Genomic DNA, 17,790 nt, shown 5'->3' on the forward strand with positions numbered 1-17,790 from the left:
ATTTCTAGGGCTCTACCTAGTAGGTACCGTATGTGGGGGAATAATGGTCTAGGGGCATTACGGGTTTGAAATGCAGGAATTATCTAGGTATTAAAGATACAGGGTTAGAGAGTACATGTGTGATTGCGTGAAACCGACGCTAGTGAATTCAAAGTAAGAAAGAGAAAAGAACGCTCTATAGCTGTCTTTCCTGATTAATCTCAACTTGTACTTCAAGGCATATGATGTCGATGCAGATAACATCACTGTTCTAACCTGAGCATCCCCAGCCTCCGAGCCACTTCGGGCATCCCAGCACTTCGCCACACCTGATAAATCCAGCAGTTACTACGCTCATTATCAGCTATCGACTGGGGGTTGATCCGTCTCCACTCGTCTGTGTATTCATTGCCATCCGTCAGGAAATAAAGCACACCATGGGCAGTGAGGAAATCCGGCCGGTCAATAATAACGAAAAAGGTCTGGTATGGCTCTTTGACCTTCAGGGCGGTTTCTGGGAAGTCCTCGTTACGATCCTGCGGGAAGATCCGTGTTTGACTTTCATGCTTATAAGCGCCCACGACCATATCTGGTCGGACATTCATGATATCATAGTGTGATGCTAGGATAACACTTAGGCATTGAGAAGATGCTGAATGAAATTCAAAGTTGATTGTCTTTCCAAGTGGTAGGTTTTCTGTTATGGCCGCGGCAAAGGCCTGTGCGATGGATGGGAGCTGTGAGCTAGTATGAGCGAATGAAACATGTATAACATATTGCAGATCTGGCTCTGTGTCCGCCAAGTTTGATTTGATTAGAATAAGCTCCCCAGCAGATGATTTCACGGAGAAATCATGATGATGGTGTGAATTAACATTTGACTGCCATGACTCAATTGTCTCTGACGATGGTAGTTGATTTAACGAATCTGGATCTCCTTCATCGTCATCGAGGCCATAATCAAATTCATAATCATCGTTAATGTAACTCCGACGCAGTACGAAATGTAGGTCTTTAAAGGGATAATATGTCTGCCGACATGCCTGCACCATGATCTCCTCTCTTTCAGGGGAGATATCCGACTCCTCAACCGCCGAAGGATTGTAGCCTGTGGGCGGCACCCACAGAAGACGTGAGCGCAAATCCGCTTTTGCCTTGAGAGGGAAACTCCTGTTGAAACTTACCCATAACGGGCCAGTTTCATCTTCGTATTTAGGGGCAAGAAAGCCGTCGCGGTAGCTGTGTGAGGTGATCACAAAAAGTAAACCCTGAGGAAGCGAGGTTGAGTCGTTTGTTACTGCCTTTGCAATTCCAGGGAACAATCCCTCTCCTGGGGTCGTGGTCTTTCTATGGAAAATCTCCCGTCTTTGATGCTCTACGCAGGCAAATACATCCGGCTGGGGGCTATATATCTCAAAAGAAATGGATGGCCAGTCATGGATCTCTCGACTGAGATATTGACAGAGAGCGGTGTAGTCAGAATCAAGAGATACGGTGCTGTAGACCTGCAGGGCGAATTGCGGATTCGCAACGAATTCCTCTCCGGCCTCTCTGATTTCCTCTGCATTTATCAATTTATCCATCATCAAAACAGCAGGCTGGCTTGCATGGTCTTGGTATGGATTCGCCACCCATTGCATTTTTGGAATGACCTTCGGTCGATTCCTTCTCGCCATGTCCAATCGTGTCCCTTGTTGTTACTTTTATGTTGTTATGTAGGTAGGAAATGCGAGATTAGCAGCCTGAGTGAGGGACTGAGGTAGGGTAAATTTGGCTATGTTCAGCGATTCATTCTTGTTGATTGTTATTTATTACTCTCGGACAGGCTAACACTATAAGTCAACCAGTCAGGAAACCAATCACAGTATACAACACTGTTCACTGACTAATTAGTTAACCAGTTACTTAGCAGTAGCTTTTTCATCATCTAAGAAGATGATAAAATCCTTCGGGTTGAGGGTAGTGTACATAGTCTTGGCTCAGAGTGTATCCTATATTCAAAGATCATCCAGCTTGACTATTCACTTAAAGTAGGCAAAAGAGCTTTATAGTGTTAGAGCGAATGCCAAGCTATAGAGCCATGGAGGCTTAAGGAATATATAGGCAGACGTTGGTTAGCTTGTTCGTGTTCTTATATCTCTCGGTAGTAATGACAAGTCATGCTATGGAGGAGCATTTTCACGGAATATGATCAATTGACATATTTGGACAAATTCTTTAAGATTTTTCTTTTGACAAAGCGCATTTCTACGTGGAAATAAGGCACCAGCATCCGTATGACTATATGTGAGTTGAAGTGGTGGGTAGATTAGGGCATTTCATTCATGTGATTGTCCGTAAAGTTGGGCATACTTTGAAGCCTTTCAACCACTACACCAGCGTTCAGAGGTCAAATACCCCCGTTTCTCTACTACTTCTGTCTTGATTTTACGTCGCAAAAATATCTGCTGTCGAAGTAGTGATGTCTCTACTCGGTCTGGCATCAACAGCTTCTCGGTGAAAATTTCTGTAATCCCGGAAAAGCTAACGATCGAGAAAGGCTTTCACCTTCTGAACAATACGCAAAGCGCCGGGTAATCGAAACAAGCTCTGCTAACTTAATACGTTGGTGTTGCATGATCAATGACTTTTTAAACCCTCTCTTCAGGAAATCTTATTGAAGACGCCTAAGGGCAAAACAAATTGGAAATAATCAAAAATGGTTTCAGATTGGCAAGTTGAAGCCTTAGCGAAATAAATTCTACGGTTGCTTAAAAGCTACAACGACATGAGTTGCAACGAATACAGTACAAGACCTTTCAGAAATATACAATTTAAGCTTGGGGGATGAATCCATCCCAATCCCAGCCTAGCCAGTCTATAGGCTCCCATGGAAATACTGAAAATTCAAGTACGTCCAGATCTAGCCCGGCGGCGAGACTGTTCTCAAAAACAGAATCTGGGTGGATTACTTGAGGAGATTGAAGGGCTGTATCAGTCAGAGATCGTGCAACATATTGCTCTAAGGCTTCCAAAGCTTTGTTCAGCGGGCTCTCACTCGCGTCGTATGGATGTCGCTGTCGCGAGATAGCCATCGCCACTTTCATGAGCTTCCCTATGATGTTAATGAATTATAAAAATATCTGACTTCGCTCAAAACGACGTACCTCAAAGTGCGTCCGGGTCAAGATTGAAACCGGCTGGTGACGGATATGAACCACCAGAACAAAAGCGGCTGCCAGTGGTGAGGTGGCCAGCGATAAAAAGCTGGGTTCCTCGGCATCGGTCACTATAGCTTGTAAATTTATCATCTCTTTGGCCACCTCAAGACATATTTGAGGGCTATTGCAAATTCGCAGATGCCACGGTTCCCCAGAACCAGCCTTATCGATCTCCCCTTTCAGTTCGTTCCAATCGAGTGCAAGAACATTTCGGTATAGTACAATGACCCTGAAGGCACAAATTAGGATATAATACTCTCACAAATTATAGCAGCGGAAGACAAATAACAATTTGACAGCTCTGAGCAACGCACGCTTGATAATAGTAAAATGAGAGAAAAGCCCACTGCGGCATAAGATGTAGATTCGCAGCGCTGGATGTTGCGATACTAGAAGACAGGAGTCATTAGAAGAGCCCGTTTTCTTCCCAAAAGAAGACCACTTACTGATACTCAGAAGGTAGACTCATCTTCCACTTCCACAGCAATGTATCAATTGCACCCGCAGCACGAATCTTGTTTGCGCCTGCTTCTGCCTTGCTCTTTGGATCACGGTTTTCTCTGAGCCACGTTTGCCAGGAGCGATGCTGCATTTCATTAAGAATATTCGCTAACGAGATTATGGATCTTTGGTAATCTGGAAGCGTCGAATGCTCATTATCCATTGATTGAGTCTGACATTGTCGTCCCAAAGAGGATAATTTTGGATCATCCAGGTTGGAAATTCGTCCAGAATCAAAAGCCAGAAATTTCTCAAACACGCACAAAACCCACCATGTACGCATGGAGTCTTTATCGCATTTCGATACTCTTTCATGTGCCGATCGCTGTTGGGAAAAAAGAGCGTTGAGCCCCAATGTCTGCGACATAGAGACAGCTAGTGTGAGGACATCCCATGCTTGAGATAATTGATCTCGAAGACGTAAGGTGATTGAAAACAAGAGCAGTGCCTGCACCGATTCCAAGACAGGGTATAGTATAAGGTGACCCACAAGCGAGTGACAGTATGCCAGATATGTGTCGAGACGCTCATGGGATATTGGTAGACTTGCCATAGAGCCCAGTATTACAATCAGGTAGAGGAGCATTGATCGGGAAGGGCTTTCAACCGTGTCAGTTCTTCCATGGTCCAAATGCAGATTCAACAACGTCTCGTATTCCAAAAATGGATATATAGGATCGTAGATCTTGAGATATAACTTGACAAACTTGCCGAAATCATCGACGGGAGGGAGACCAGGCTCTGTGAGGGCGACCGCATACTTGTACGGAGTGTTGGTGCTGAGTGAGCATGCAATCAAAGTCACGCGGATAGCGGAAGACGACGAGACATGAAGACGAGAGAGCGCTAGATCGAGCCATCGAGTGGACATCTGCACAACACTGGCTCCAGCTCGGAAAGGCACCAAGGGTAGGTACCTCGTGTCATCCTTAGTGTCGTCCCAACTTGCTTTGGATGAATCATGTGAGCCTCTTCGAACAGGAAAAGGGGATGTTGGGAATGCTGGGCCATCCGGATTTAGCGGCGGACTGACACTCGTTGTCTCAGGGGAAAGCAGTGCCGAGGCTGTCCGGGCTCCTGTCTTCAGGTGTCGAATCTTTGTAGTTTCATTTCTACGACGCTGCTGATCGGCTGCTTTGGTTCGCCGTCTGTCAACCGTGATGCATGGCACACCGGCCAATTGGCAGTTTGTGCACCTAGGTCGCTGCTCGTCGCATCTTGTCTTTTTAGCCCTGCAGTAATTACACGCACAAGACAAGCGTTTTCGCTTGGGAACCAGTGTTGAAGAGACAGTAAAGGGATTCATGATGCTTGTATGGCTTTGGGAAAGTGTAACATTCAAGAGCAGCCGGTCCTCCAATAAAGAGGACCGGAAAACGGGATGCGGAGAAGAGTACCGATACATCCACTTTCCCGAGGCGGAGGAGTTCTTGAATGCGGTCCCGGCAGGACCTAGATACCACGTTCGATCCTGTGATTGGAACTTAAGTAGGTAGATAATACTTTCGAAGCCCACATGGCCATATCAAAGCTCCATATCTATTTGCGGTACGTACTTTTGTAACCGGACATGGCCGACTCAAATTCAGATGCCCCCCTCTTCTTGGAAGTTGGAAGATCTGAGTCGGGGTAGGTTTTGGCCTATCCTTACCGTAGATTCGTTTTGCGGCGGCTCATGTGCGTGATTGGATATTTTATTGGGCAACGGATAGCTCCTACCGGGGACTGTGAATGGGACTTTTTCCAGAGGTATAAATATTTTGTCCGTACGACACAAGGCTTTGCTGTAGAGGAATCTCAGGCGCGGGGGATATTTGTGGGGTGGCCCCGGCTCGCTCTTTTGTATCATGAAATTCATGTCCTAATTCTACTCTTCTCATTAAAAACTCTGTAAAAGTAGCCAATCGGATCGTCCGCTTTGAAACTGGCTTTTGAGGCAATGGTGCCGATTTGCTGATTGATGTTCACCGTGAGACTTCACAAATTACAACCACATCCGATACCTCTCCCCGGAAATTGTTTGTGGGGAGCAGTCCCCGAAGATGCCTTGAGAATTGATCAAAAAGCGAAAGCTTCCTTTGGTCAGTAAGTCGCACTTTTAATAAATAAGCCGTAAATGCCACCATTTAAACCGGAGCTACTACTATTTTTTTCATCTCCCGCAAGCTTGTAATTTACAGTAACCATGAAGGTCGAGACTGAAATCATCTATAAGCCTTTGAGCCCTCCCAAAGTCGGGCTAGGTTATCACGGATTCAATCCCCGTACCGAAACCCTGCCCAAGGGCTGGTCGAAAGACGGTGGCCGAGCTTTGACGTGTGACATTCTAGTTGAGCGTGACGTTGGGTACAAGGTGCGAGATGGCGTCACTTTGTATGCTGACGTCCTTCGTCCTACTACTGGTAAAGTGCCAGCGATCGTCTGCTGGGGTCCCTTTGGAAAGAACTTCAACGGTCCCGATTCATTGAAATTGATGGCGCCTTATAATCTGGGTATCCCCGATGGCACACTCAGTGGCTTGGAGAAATTTGAGGCGCCTGATCCAGCTTTCTGGGTGGAGATGGGGTATGCCATCGTCAACGTCGACAACAGAGGTAGTTTTGACTCTGAGGGTTTGTGTGCGGTGTTGGGAACCCAAGAAGGGAGAGATGGACACGACGTAATTGAACTCATCGCCAAAGAGCCTTGGTGTACTGGAAGTGTTGGAATGGCAGGCAACTCGCATCTTGCCCAAAGTCAATGGTTCATTGCAGCAGAGCAACCGCCATCTCTAAAGGCTATAGCGCCATGGGAAGGCTGCGTAGACATGTACCGTGAGACATTCGTTCGTGGCGGTATTTATAGCGGCGACCTCTTCGATGAACTCATTACGAAATATGTCATTCACGGCCGTCAAATTGAAGACATTCGGGCTATGTTCGACAAGTATCCCCTGGCTAATGACTACTGGAACGATAAACGCGCTGAAGTAGAGAAAATCAATATCCCAACTTATATCACCGGGACATATTCCAATACTATGCACGGCATGGGGTCTATCCTTGGATGGTTAAAGACCACGACCACAGAAAAATGGCTCCGATTCCACCCAACCCAGGAGTGGTATGACATTTGGGGGAACCCTGAGTCAATGCAGGATCTACTTCGGTACTTCGATCATTATCTCAAGGGAATTGAAAATGGCTGGGAAAGCACGCCCCGTGTTCGCATGGCATTGCTGAGATTCGGCCAAACACCGTCGATTGCGAACATAGTAGAGGAAGATTTTCCTGTTCCCAACACTGAATATAAGAAGGCATACCTGGCACCTAACGACAGTCTGTCCTTCAAACCTCCCGCTGAAAGTCTTCAGTTGTCATACGATGCTACGTCCCAGACAGAATTTTTGAAATTTACGTATAAGTTTGACAAGACCACTCGCATGATGGGTATACCAAAAGCAGTCTTGTACATGTCCTGCCTGGAGCATGATGATATGGATGTCTTTCTCATCTTACGCAAACTCTCGTCAACAGGCGAGCCCATGCTGTGCTTGAACGTGCCATGGGAAGGTGTGCCAATCAAGACATTTGAGGATATCCCTGAAAAACTGGCGACAGAGGTCATCCTTTATAAAGGGCCGACTGGCATTATTCGAGCTTCTCAACGTGCCATTGACTCCACGAAGTCAATGCACCCGAATTGGCCTTTCCACCCCCATGACCGAGAGGAGCGCATTCCTCCCGGACAAATTATCAAGCTTGAGATTGGTATCTGGGCGACAGGTATTCAATTTGAGGCTGGTGAAAGCATACAATTTGAAGTAGCGGGACATTTCCGTGGGGTATCGAATTTTGGAAAACCGGAGCATGTCAAGAACAAAGGCCGTCATGTTGTTCACATTGGAGGCGAGCACGACAGTCATGTAATTCTTCCTTTCTGCTAGAATGAAAGGCTCTGGGACCAATATAATCCATATTTCCAAGAGCAAACTTAGACCTAATATGAAGAAGCAAGAATGAAAAGAATCTTTCATGTAGCTGCAGCACCTCTATCGCGACTTTAAATATCTCAGGCCTTTTTACACGAGTTTTATTTACTAACCCAAGAAGACCCTTAAGAAAACGAGCGACCAATTGGTTATTCTACCTTTTGCACGTATACAGCAGGAACTATTGGTGCTTAAAAACCAGAAAGCTGATATTAGCCCGTAGACGACGATGCGCAGACTATTCTACGCTGACAGAAATTATCAGATGATGTTGAGAGCATAGTATCATTTCTAGCTCGATCTCGCTTTGGCCGATACAAACTTCAAATAAACGACATCTTTAGTACCAGAGATTTTCAACTGTCTGAATGGCCATCTACATGGAAGTAGATGATACACATAACTAAAACTTTGATAAATCCCGTAAAACATAAACTAGCTTGTATCTAATCAAAATCCCTGCTGCTTCTGTAACATATGGAGATATTTTCAATTTTGAGCCGGATACTTCTATTCGTGTTCAGTACGGATATTGAACTGGAACCAGTACTGGCAATTCTGAAGCCAATGTATTTGTAGTGGTCTCATGATCAAGATCCGATGAGTTTCGGATCAACTGCGCGTACCCATCTTCAGTCCGACCCGGTATCACAACTAAGCCGGATAACCCTATTGGACATCGCTCATCACAAGAAAATAAACATTAAGCAGCTGCAGGTACTTAACTATGTACAGTCGTAATTCAGACTGATGTGTTGATAAGTTCAAATTCAAATAGTCACGTTCTGTGCATAACCAGACGACTAAAAACGTTTTCTATACTCATCGTTCATCATCATCAATATATATCGAAATCTTCATCTTTTGCATTCACAATGGCACCATATACTGCTCCATTAGATCCAATGACTCAACAAGTCAGGTATAACGACTGGAGAGACGAATTTTCGACAAAAGGATATGTTGTCCTTAAAAATGTCGTGACCAAGGAACGAGCCGCATACTATCATCGGAAAATGGTGGACTGGCTTGGTACCTTCCCAAACGACTTTGATATTAATGACCGGAGCACTTGGACAGAAAAGAATCTTCCTTGGAGTTTCAAAAACGGCATGTATCTCAACTTTTGCGCCGCCCATGAAAGTTATATCTGGGAAGCAAGACAGGAGCCAGGTGTTTTTGATGCCTTTGCCAAAATTTGGGGCACCAATGAGCTGATATCGTCTTTTGACACAATCAACATCACCCTTCCAAATGCCGCAGAAATGGGAGGCACAAAACCATGGCCACATGTTGATCAAGCGCCCGAGAGAAATGGGTTGCACTGTGTTCAGGGATTCCTTAATTGTAAGTGTGTTCAAAGCAGAGCAGAAGGAACACAGTTTTAACTCCTCTACCCATTTCTTAGGCTCCGAATCAGGCCCCAAAGACGGAGGGCTGGTTGTCATGGACGGCAGTGCGCCATTGTTTGACAAGTTCTTCAAGGAGTTTCCACCTGACCGAACCAAGGGCCCACTTGCTGCCCTGCACTACGACTTCTATCCTTTTGAGGACAAAGATCTTAAATGGTATGAGGATCACGGTTGCAAGCTCGTCAAGGTCTGCGCCGAGCCCGGAGACCTGGTCTTGTGGGACTCTCGACAGATGCACTACGCCCTCTATCCCGAAACCGATCTTGTTCGTACAGTCATTTATACCTGCATGACTCCAGCTGCGTGGTTGTCACCCGAAGATCGCAAGAAAAAAGTTGAGATCTTCCACAACTGGGAAACAACAACCCACTGGCCGCATATCAATATCTATTCACATGGAAAGCATAAGATTGACGGCAAATTGGATCCATGGGAGAGAACGGAACCAATTAACAAGCCAGAAATCACGGAAAAACTTGAGAAGCTCGTTGGTATCAAGGAGTATTAAATTTGCAAGGATTTTTCGCTGTATGTTAGGTTAGAATTTACTCATATTCATTAATTAGCTGTTGCTTTTTGCCTTTAGCTCCTCATACACAAGCAATACTCTCCAGATACTTGTATCCTTCCAAGCCTGTAGTGCGGTTGCATTCAACTACATACAAGCAGAAACCATTCTCACGTGAGGTATATCGAGTCGAAGCACTGCCGTACCTTGCCATGTACGAGATCTAAAAGCGAGATCCTTCGGTTATAATTACTTACCCAGCGCTTGCTTGTTAGACAGTGGCAATAGACACGAAATCTCGGTTACATTTTTTCCCTTTGGCCGCCTTCTAGGTTAGAAAGAGCCAATGTATGTGTGGACGTGAACCAACGGAGTACAGTTTGGTAAGTGGCCTACCAGAACTCGGGGAGTGATGCTTTGCAAACATTCATTGTGATCCGGGGGCTAAACGTGCCAATGTGGGGACCCCGGATAACCACAAGAAATAAATAACCAGTGCAACTTAACTTATTGGTAACCAGCAGAATCTGGGGGTTGTCCAATTCTCCTCCCGAGAGCGTTGACCGGCTCCACCTCGAGTTGCATTCATAAGCCACGGTATTTGTCCCGAAAACTTCAAATGCATTGATTGATGAAAGCAACCTTTGGATCGATAGGTGTCGAGATCTGCCCTTCACTATCAACAATGGATGCAACGGATGCGAAGTACTTCGACTCAGTCCATATCGACGATGTTGAGACATTCAAGAATGGCCACGAACCGGTCGTGGGCAGTCACCAGCTCATCACCAATTCAGAAATTGTTTTGATTCCTACTCCAACAAACGATCCAAATGGTAAAACCCTCCAATACTTTACCAGTAAAATCTCCTATCATCTGACATGATGTTCCAGATCCTTTGAATTTACCGACATGGCAGAAGGTCCTTATTCTACTCATCGTCGGCACATACGCCGCCACAGGAAACCTCATGACCAGTGGTATGAGCGCTTTCCTGCCGTTGGTGACAGCGTCGTATAACGGCAACCCCAAGACAAACGATCTGGTGACTTGGCCTGCATTTTTCATGGGCGTCGGCAATCTCATTTCAATTCCACTGGCTTACGCAGTTGGACGACGACCCATGTATCTGGCCTCTACAATCATCCTAGCCTTTGGGTGTCTTTGGTGTGCAGAGAGTAAAAGCCTCGAGTCACACATCGCCGGACGAGATGTCATGTCTATTGCTGCGGGAACAGCTGAAGCTCTTTGTCCCATCATCGTCCAAGAAATCTTTTTCTTACACCAACGTGGCTTAGTTATTGCGGTATTCAGCGCGCTGCAAACCGTTGGAACTGCCGCGTTGATTGTCTCAAGCCCATATATTGCTTCTAATCCCCATCTAGGCTGGCGGTGGTGGTACGGTATCTTTGGGTGTGTAAGCGGAGCAATTGCTGTTCTCAGTATCATCTTTGTCAAGGAGACCAAGTACGAACGTTCCATACAGGCTTTGAATGGCGAAGGAAACGAAGTCAATGGCGTTCTCGTTCCCGTGACGACTCGAACAAAGCGTGAGTTCGATGAAGTCAGTTATCGCCCGCGAAGCTTTGTGGGAGATATGGCACCTTGGTCTGGCGAAGCGCAGTGGTCACTCACTATAGAGTGTCTCAAACAGATGTCTCAGGTTATCTTCTTTCCAAATGTTCTATGGCTCATCCTACTGTAAGTTGCCTAGAACTTGTTTTGACGGTCATTATTTTTCTCTAACAACTCATAGGAACTCTGCTGGACTGGGTATATATGTACTTATGTCCGCACTATTTGCTGGAATCCTTTTGTCGCCTCCTTTTTTGTGGGGATTCAACACCCTTGGCTATGTGTTCGTTGGCCAAATTGCGACTGCGATAGCTGCACCTTTTGTTTGTGGGTATCTAAGCGATCAGACAATCAAATGGCTCAGCAAGAGGAACAAGGGTGTCAGTGAGGTAAAGTGGTCGCCCTTACATGCATATGGACATAGCCGTATTGACGGAAAATAGCCGGAATATCGTCTAATCGCTGCAATTGTTCCTACAATCGCGGTTCTGATATCTGCCATAGTTTATGGTAAGACTGCCGCACATCCCGAGGATTGGACATGGGCCGGCATTGCCGTCACTCTTAACTTCGAATACTTCGGTTTTGTCGGCATAGTTATTTCTTCTTGTGTCTACTGCATGGATGCGTAAGTCAATGATCAGTAGTGCAGTTCAAAAGTGCCTTGGCTAATGTTCGCAGTTACCCTCAACGCATCGATGCTTGTCTTGTGTTGATCTGCTCTTGTCGTGGTTTCATCGGTTTCGGCATTTCTTACGGGGCGATTTCATTCATTAGCCGGGCTGGCTATGAAGGAGCGTTCAATATCGTCGCGGGTATCACGGCCGGGCTCATGTTCATGGGCATGTTCATATATATTTTTGGCAAACAGATTCGGAACAAGACCCAAAGGTTTGCGATGTCGAATTAGAGCTCGGGCAAACAACGTTCCTACGCGCCGGAGTTTGATACAAAATATCATTACGATCAATCGCTGCTTCTTCGCCTGCAGGGAGCGGTGGAGTTGTATTGGAGACTCCTTAGGCCTTCCTTTTCTTCTCTGCCTTCTTTTCTTAGCCCCCCTATAGATGCATTCATATTGTAAAAATGGCACCCCATCTAGGGATGCCAAATAATACGGGACATCAAATTCTCGCGCTAAGACGTGACTTTTGCTTCGGTTTTTAAAATCCAGATCTACCATACGATCAAAAACGAGACCCCATTAATGGGTGGTAAAGTAGTGATCATAAGTCTGTTATACCCTCCCAAGTTCATATGTGTCGTTGCTGTGGATATGGAGCAACTATCGCTGCTCCATATTTTGGTAGCCGTGGTCTTTGAGGGGGTGCCCGTTCACCCCCCTGCTTTACGGGAATTGGACGCTCAGCTCGCCCTAGTACTGAGTGATTGACTTGGCCAGAGTCTGGTTCGAACTTGGGAATATAGTTGGGTAAAGCTGATCATAACCATGTCCTTCACCATACGACCAAAAGCGAGATCCCGTTAATGGGTGGCAAATTAGTGGTCATATAAATCTGTCAGGATGCTTTCTGAATCCTTGCTTATTCTCTTTATAGACCCGACGACATTTTGGTGGTGTTGGGTGGGTTTTCAACGGACAGGGGAGATTTTAAAACACAAATTTGTATTGATCCGATATTTACGCTGATTCGACGCGCACCCTCAGGTGCAGCGTGAGGTCGCGGACTTGACTACTACTACAGAGTACGAACTACCACCATGGTTGCACTATAATTTTGTTGATGCCTGCGGGTTCTAGCATGCCTGGATAGCGGCCCTTAGACCATAGCTGGCTAATCAAATCTAAGTAATTAGTCTATGAGTCGTCTAATAAACTCCTGTTGTACCAGTTATGTCGTATGTATAATCGCCTCGGCTGGAAGGAGGAATTCCTCATGTCCGCCTACGTAAGCCAGGGTCGCACGATTCTCTTTGTAGCGCGGTGCAACACAAATACGGTACACGTATTGGTATTAAGTAAGAAGTTACCTATTCCAAGCATCCCGTTACGTATACGCACGCGTACTATATACATAGGAGGTGTCTGTCGACTGATTGAATTAGTGGCAGTATGTATTATGTGGCCACTATCGTTGAACCAATCAAACTGGTGTTACAGCGTCCTACTACATACATAGTACTACGTAGTACGTGGGAGCAAGTGTCGCAGACCTTGTTCCACACACTTCCATATTCGACTGTCAGACAGACTAAGCCGTGTGTGGTTTAGCGGCCGGCACACATCCACAGTTGGCCCTCCCCAGCCCCGACTTCGACTTCGCTCCATTCTATCCTATTCCAACTGCAGACAGACTTCCTTCATCTTTCATCTTTCATCCTTCAATCTACTCACGGCGCTGCCTAACTTTTCTTTAGACCTTTAGCGTATTCCTGGTACTAGTACTCGTGGCTTCTGCCGTATATTGCTCCATTTGTGCACGTCACCTCCGGCCGCAGTGGCCGACACAGCGACCCTCATTCCAACCAAATACATTTGAGGGTTACTCCTCGTTTCCTTCACTTTATTCATCCTTCTCATCTATGAGATGAGTTCCTCGCTGAACTGCAACGAGATACATCTCTTTGCTTAATCGCTCAATCATGCGGTGGAAGCTGCCGACCGCGCTTCCGGCCAGTGCCGCCATCCTCCTCCCTTCGCTCCTTCTCACGGCTCCGCAGCAGCTGTCTTACGCTCAACAACACGATGCCGCCGTATCGTCTTCGATATACGTGGCCTCGCGCCCCACGGGCCAGTCGACTATCGACGAAAGCCCCCATACATATTTTCGAGATACCCGCACACACATGCCGCCGGACGTGAAGAAGATCAATCCGGACGATGTGAGCGCCCTAGCAACTCTGGCTCTGGCAGGCTCTAATAGCCGTGCCGTTCGAGCCCCCCCTGCCCAGCTGAGCAGTCCAACTGCCGGCTTGGTGTCGCAGCTTCAAGCGCGGTCCCTGCAGGACTGGGAGGTTGAGGATTTTGTTTTGTTGGCGACCGTCGATGGTACCATTCATGCTCGAGATCGCAAAACGGGTTCCCCTCGATGGGCCCTGGAAGTTCCCAGTAGCCCCATGGTCGAAAGCATCTATCATAATCGCTCAACAACCGGTTTCGACGCTGATACCTCCATCCGAGATGACGACTTTCTCTGGATTGTCGAACCCAGCATGGATGGCAGTCTCTATATTTTCAGTCCCGGACAACAAGGTGGTCTCCAAAAACTAGGACTTACCGTCAAGGACCTTGTCAACGAAACGCCATATTCCGGAACAGATCCAGCAGTAACTTACACTGCCCGCAAAGAGACCACTCTATATACCGTTGACGCTCGTACCGGTAATGTCCTCCGTGTCTTCAGCTCTCGCGGTCCTCTTTCCGCCGATCACAATTGCAAAACCGACCGACTCGCTACCGATGACAATCTCGACGATGACAACACCAGTGAGGACGGTGGCCACTGTGGAGGGACATCTGGGACATTGACCATTGGCCGTATTGAGTATGCCGTCGCCATCCAAAACACGGAAMCCGGCGAGCCTATATGCACTTTGAAGTATTCCGAATGGACACCGAATAATCGTGATGTTGATCTTCAAAGCCAGTACTATCAGACCATGGACCAAAGTCACATTTACAGCATGCATGATGGTGTGGTCCTCGGCTTTGATCATTCACGCATGGAACGCCCTCGTTACACTCAACGGTTCTCATCTCCAGTCGTGCGAGTTTTCGATGTAGCTCGACCGGTCAATGTCAAGTCTCCAGATTCCCCTCTGCCACTCGTGTTACTCTCTCAACCGCTCGAGCCACCTGACCCTGATTATGCCGCCTCCCCCGACACTGAAGACCGAGTTTTCATCGATTGTACCGAGGCTGGTGGTTGGTACGCCATGTCGGAAACAACATATCCTCTTGTGACAGGCCGTGCAGGCATGGCCCAGTGTTACGACAAGGACTTTTTCCGTGATAGCCATTCACTCCTCACACTCGATCTTGAGCGGCAGCGCAAAGCTCTCGTCGGCGTACATTCGGTCAACATGCCGACCAGCCATGGTGGCCGTCGCAGTCGAATGCATAGCATCTCTGGCCCTTCAGCCATTGGGGGTGGTCCGAACGGTACACCTCGGGATATGATCAGCTCTCCATCGTATCTTGCTTCACCTCCTGCTCTCAGACAAAGTGTAATTATCCGTACTGGCTGGGAAAACCGCACCGATATATTTGTCTTGGCCATTCTTGCTCTATTTGGCTACTTCCTATGGGTCAATTCGGCGTTGTTTCAAGAACATTTGAAACAGAAGCTGGACCTGAAGAACATCCTGGCTGCTTACGATCAGCACATTTCTGAACCGCCGACATCTCCAACCGTGAACTCCTTCCAACGAGATTCCAGTCCGATTAATATTCGCTCCGAATTCACAACGCCCAGGAAAGCACCGGTTCAACTAGAGGATATCCAGGTTGACAACGAATCCACTCCACGAAATGACCGGACTTCGTCCCGATCTGGCGACCCAGAGACGACACCTCGAGTCCGTATTCGCGAACCTTCTCGAGGACCCGATGACGATGGAGACGAGCTGAACCCCCAGGAACCCAAGAAGAAGAAACGTCAAAGGGGTCAAAGAGGCGGTAAAGCTCATAAAAGAAAACCCAAGCCCGGCTCCGACGAGGAGAAAGTGCTGTCACAGGCAGTTGAACAAGTCAAATCACTAGTTCCACCATCAGGACTTGAACCAGACGTACAATTGTCTCGTCAGGTTTCGAATGAAATTTATGAGATTGACGGCGCCATTCGGATTGGTCAGCTCAAAGTATATACGGATACGGTACTCGGTCATGGTAGCCATGGAACTATTGTCTACAAAGGATCTTTTGATGGACGAGACGTGGCTGTCAAGCGAATGCTAGTTGAGTTCTTCGATATAGCGTCACATGAGGTTGGCTTGTTACAAGAGAGCGACGACCACAGCAACGTCATCCGATACTATTGTCGTGAACAGGCTGCTGGGTTTTTGTACATCGCCTTGGAGCTTTGTCCGGCGTCCCTTCAAGAGGTAGTCGAGAAACCGCAGGACTATCCTCAATTGGTAAAAGGCGGCTTGGACGTTCCAGATGTCTTACGGCAGATCACGCTTGGTGTACGGTATCTACATTCACTTAAGATTGTGCATCGGGATCTCAAACCACAGAACATCCTCGTCGCTGCACCACGAGGTCGTAGTATAAGTAGCCAGTACCCGGCGCTTCGTCTTTTGATCTCAGACTTTGGCTTGTGTAAGAAGCTCGAAGATAACCAAAGCTCTTTCCGAGCTACTACAGCGCACGCCGCAGGTACATCCGGATGGCGTGCACCAGAGTTGCTGGTGGATGAAGACCAACAGTCGGCTATAGCAATAAATGGTGGACATTCGAACCATACTGAGTCGTCCGAACCGGCTGTAGTTGATCCACAGACAAACCGACGAGCGACCCGTGCCATTGATATCTTCTCTCTGGGATGTGTTTTCTACTACGTCCTTACCCGCGGAGGACATCCCTACGACAAGGACGGCAAATTCATGCGAGAGGCAAATATCGTCAAAGGCAATTACAATCTTGTGGACCTCGAACGTTTAGGTGACTATGCGTTTGAAGCGGATGACCTCATTCGTAATATGCTTTCACTGAATCCTCGTAGTCGGTATGTATCTCTGCCGTCCCTCGTTCGCTCAACACGTAGAGGACATTGCTAATTGATCGTCTTAGCCCTGATGCAACGACAGTTCTCATGCATCCCTTCTTCTGGAATGCGGCAGATCGTCTGAATTTCCTCTGCGATGTGTCAGATCACTTCGAATTCGAACCGCGCGACCCGCCATCTCCGGCACTTCAGTACCTTGAGTCTGTTGCCCGCAACGTCATGGGTCCTGATATGGATTTTCTCAAACTCTTACCCAAGGAGTTCAAAGACAGTTTAGGCAAACAACGCAAGTACACGGGATCGCGCATGCTCGATCTGCTGCGCGCTCTTCGCAACAAACGAAATCATTACAATGACATGTCGGAGCATCTTAAAGCGCACATTGGTGGTCTGCCAGAGGGCTATTTGCGGTTCTGGGCGGTGAGATTTCCGTCTCTCTTGATGAACTGCCATACTGTTGTGGTGGACCTGGACTTGAGTCGAGTGGAGCGATTTAAGCGATACTTTACACCGCCGGAGTGAATAGTGGTTTCTGCAATCTACCATCGATGTACAAAATCAATAACAAACAGTAATGAATGATTGATGAGAATTTGAAACGTGATGACACTATTTGTCGAAAATTTGCCAGGTAGTTTGAGTATCTTGAGTTTTGTATGGACTACTACATAGTATGTATGAAAGCGACGGTACGTACTTCTGCAAACAATCTATGCAAAGCCAAGTCGACAAAATCAATCTGAGTCATCGGCGGTCCTCCGAAGCGTTTTCGCCGACCAGCTACCAAAAGGGGCTAGCTCTGATGGGTAGTCGGTGGGCGGAGCTTGACTCCCGATGGACTGGGACTCAATAACCAATAACAGGGATGCTGCCAGGTTCTCTCATCGGTCACATCGGCGTGAAGATAACCAGAACATCCTTCGAGACTCTTTAGAGTTGCAGTATATCGCTCTA

The 17,790-nt window shown here is 47.1% G+C and overlaps 6 protein-coding genes across 6 annotated transcripts; 4 read left to right on the top strand and 2 right to left on the bottom strand.

Moving 5' to 3' along the window:
• Positions 1-242: 242 nt before the first annotated feature.
• Positions 243-1,619, bottom strand: BHQ10_009434 (uncharacterized protein; the record flags this gene model as incomplete). Its single annotated transcript, XM_040882349.1, has 1 exon — positions 243-1,619. The coding sequence occupies one exon, from the start codon at positions 1,617-1,619 to the stop codon at positions 243-245; it is 1,377 nt and encodes a 458-aa protein (XP_040737936.1).
• A 1,173-nt stretch (positions 1,620-2,792) lies between these two features.
• BHQ10_009435 (uncharacterized protein) lies at positions 2,793-4,986 on the bottom strand (the record flags this gene model as incomplete). Its single annotated transcript, XM_040882350.1, has 4 exons — positions 2,793-3,068; positions 3,126-3,408; positions 3,494-3,568; positions 3,626-4,986. 4 exons carry the CDS (start codon positions 4,984-4,986, stop codon positions 2,793-2,795), a joined length of 1,995 nt encoding a protein of 664 aa, XP_040737937.1.
• An 879-nt stretch (positions 4,987-5,865) lies between these two features.
• Positions 5,866-7,605, top strand: BHQ10_009436 (uncharacterized protein; the record flags this gene model as incomplete). The annotated part of the gene is made up of 1 exon (XM_040882351.1): positions 5,866-7,605. One exon carries the CDS (start codon positions 5,866-5,868, stop codon positions 7,603-7,605), a length of 1,740 nt encoding a protein of 579 aa, XP_040737938.1.
• A 920-nt stretch (positions 7,606-8,525) lies between these two features.
• BHQ10_009437 (uncharacterized protein) lies at positions 8,526-9,570 on the top strand (the record flags this gene model as incomplete). Its single annotated transcript, XM_040882352.1, has 2 exons — positions 8,526-8,997; positions 9,059-9,570. The coding sequence occupies 2 exons, from the start codon at positions 8,526-8,528 to the stop codon at positions 9,568-9,570; spliced, it is 984 nt and encodes a 327-aa protein (XP_040737939.1).
• A 685-nt stretch (positions 9,571-10,255) lies between these two features.
• On the top strand, positions 10,256-12,056 carry BHQ10_009438 (uncharacterized protein; the record flags this gene model as incomplete). The annotated part of the gene is made up of 5 exons (XM_040882353.1): positions 10,256-10,406; positions 10,465-11,272; positions 11,328-11,535; positions 11,590-11,774; positions 11,828-12,056. 5 exons carry the CDS (start codon positions 10,256-10,258, stop codon positions 12,054-12,056), a joined length of 1,581 nt encoding a protein of 526 aa, XP_040737940.1.
• Positions 12,057-13,750: 1,694 nt separating this feature from the next.
• BHQ10_009439 (uncharacterized protein) lies at positions 13,751-17,358 on the top strand (the record flags this gene model as incomplete). Its single annotated transcript, XM_040882354.1, has 2 exons — positions 13,751-16,836; positions 16,902-17,358. The coding sequence occupies 2 exons, from the start codon at positions 13,751-13,753 to the stop codon at positions 17,356-17,358; spliced, it is 3,543 nt and encodes a 1,180-aa protein (XP_040737941.1).
• Positions 17,359-17,790: the final 432 nt, after the last annotated feature.

This window comes from Talaromyces amestolkiae, assembly GCF_001896365.1.
Source record: "Talaromyces amestolkiae strain CIB chromosome Unknown scaffold24.1, whole genome shotgun sequence".
NCBI lineage: Eukaryota > Fungi > Ascomycota > Eurotiomycetes > Eurotiales > Trichocomaceae > Talaromyces > Talaromyces amestolkiae.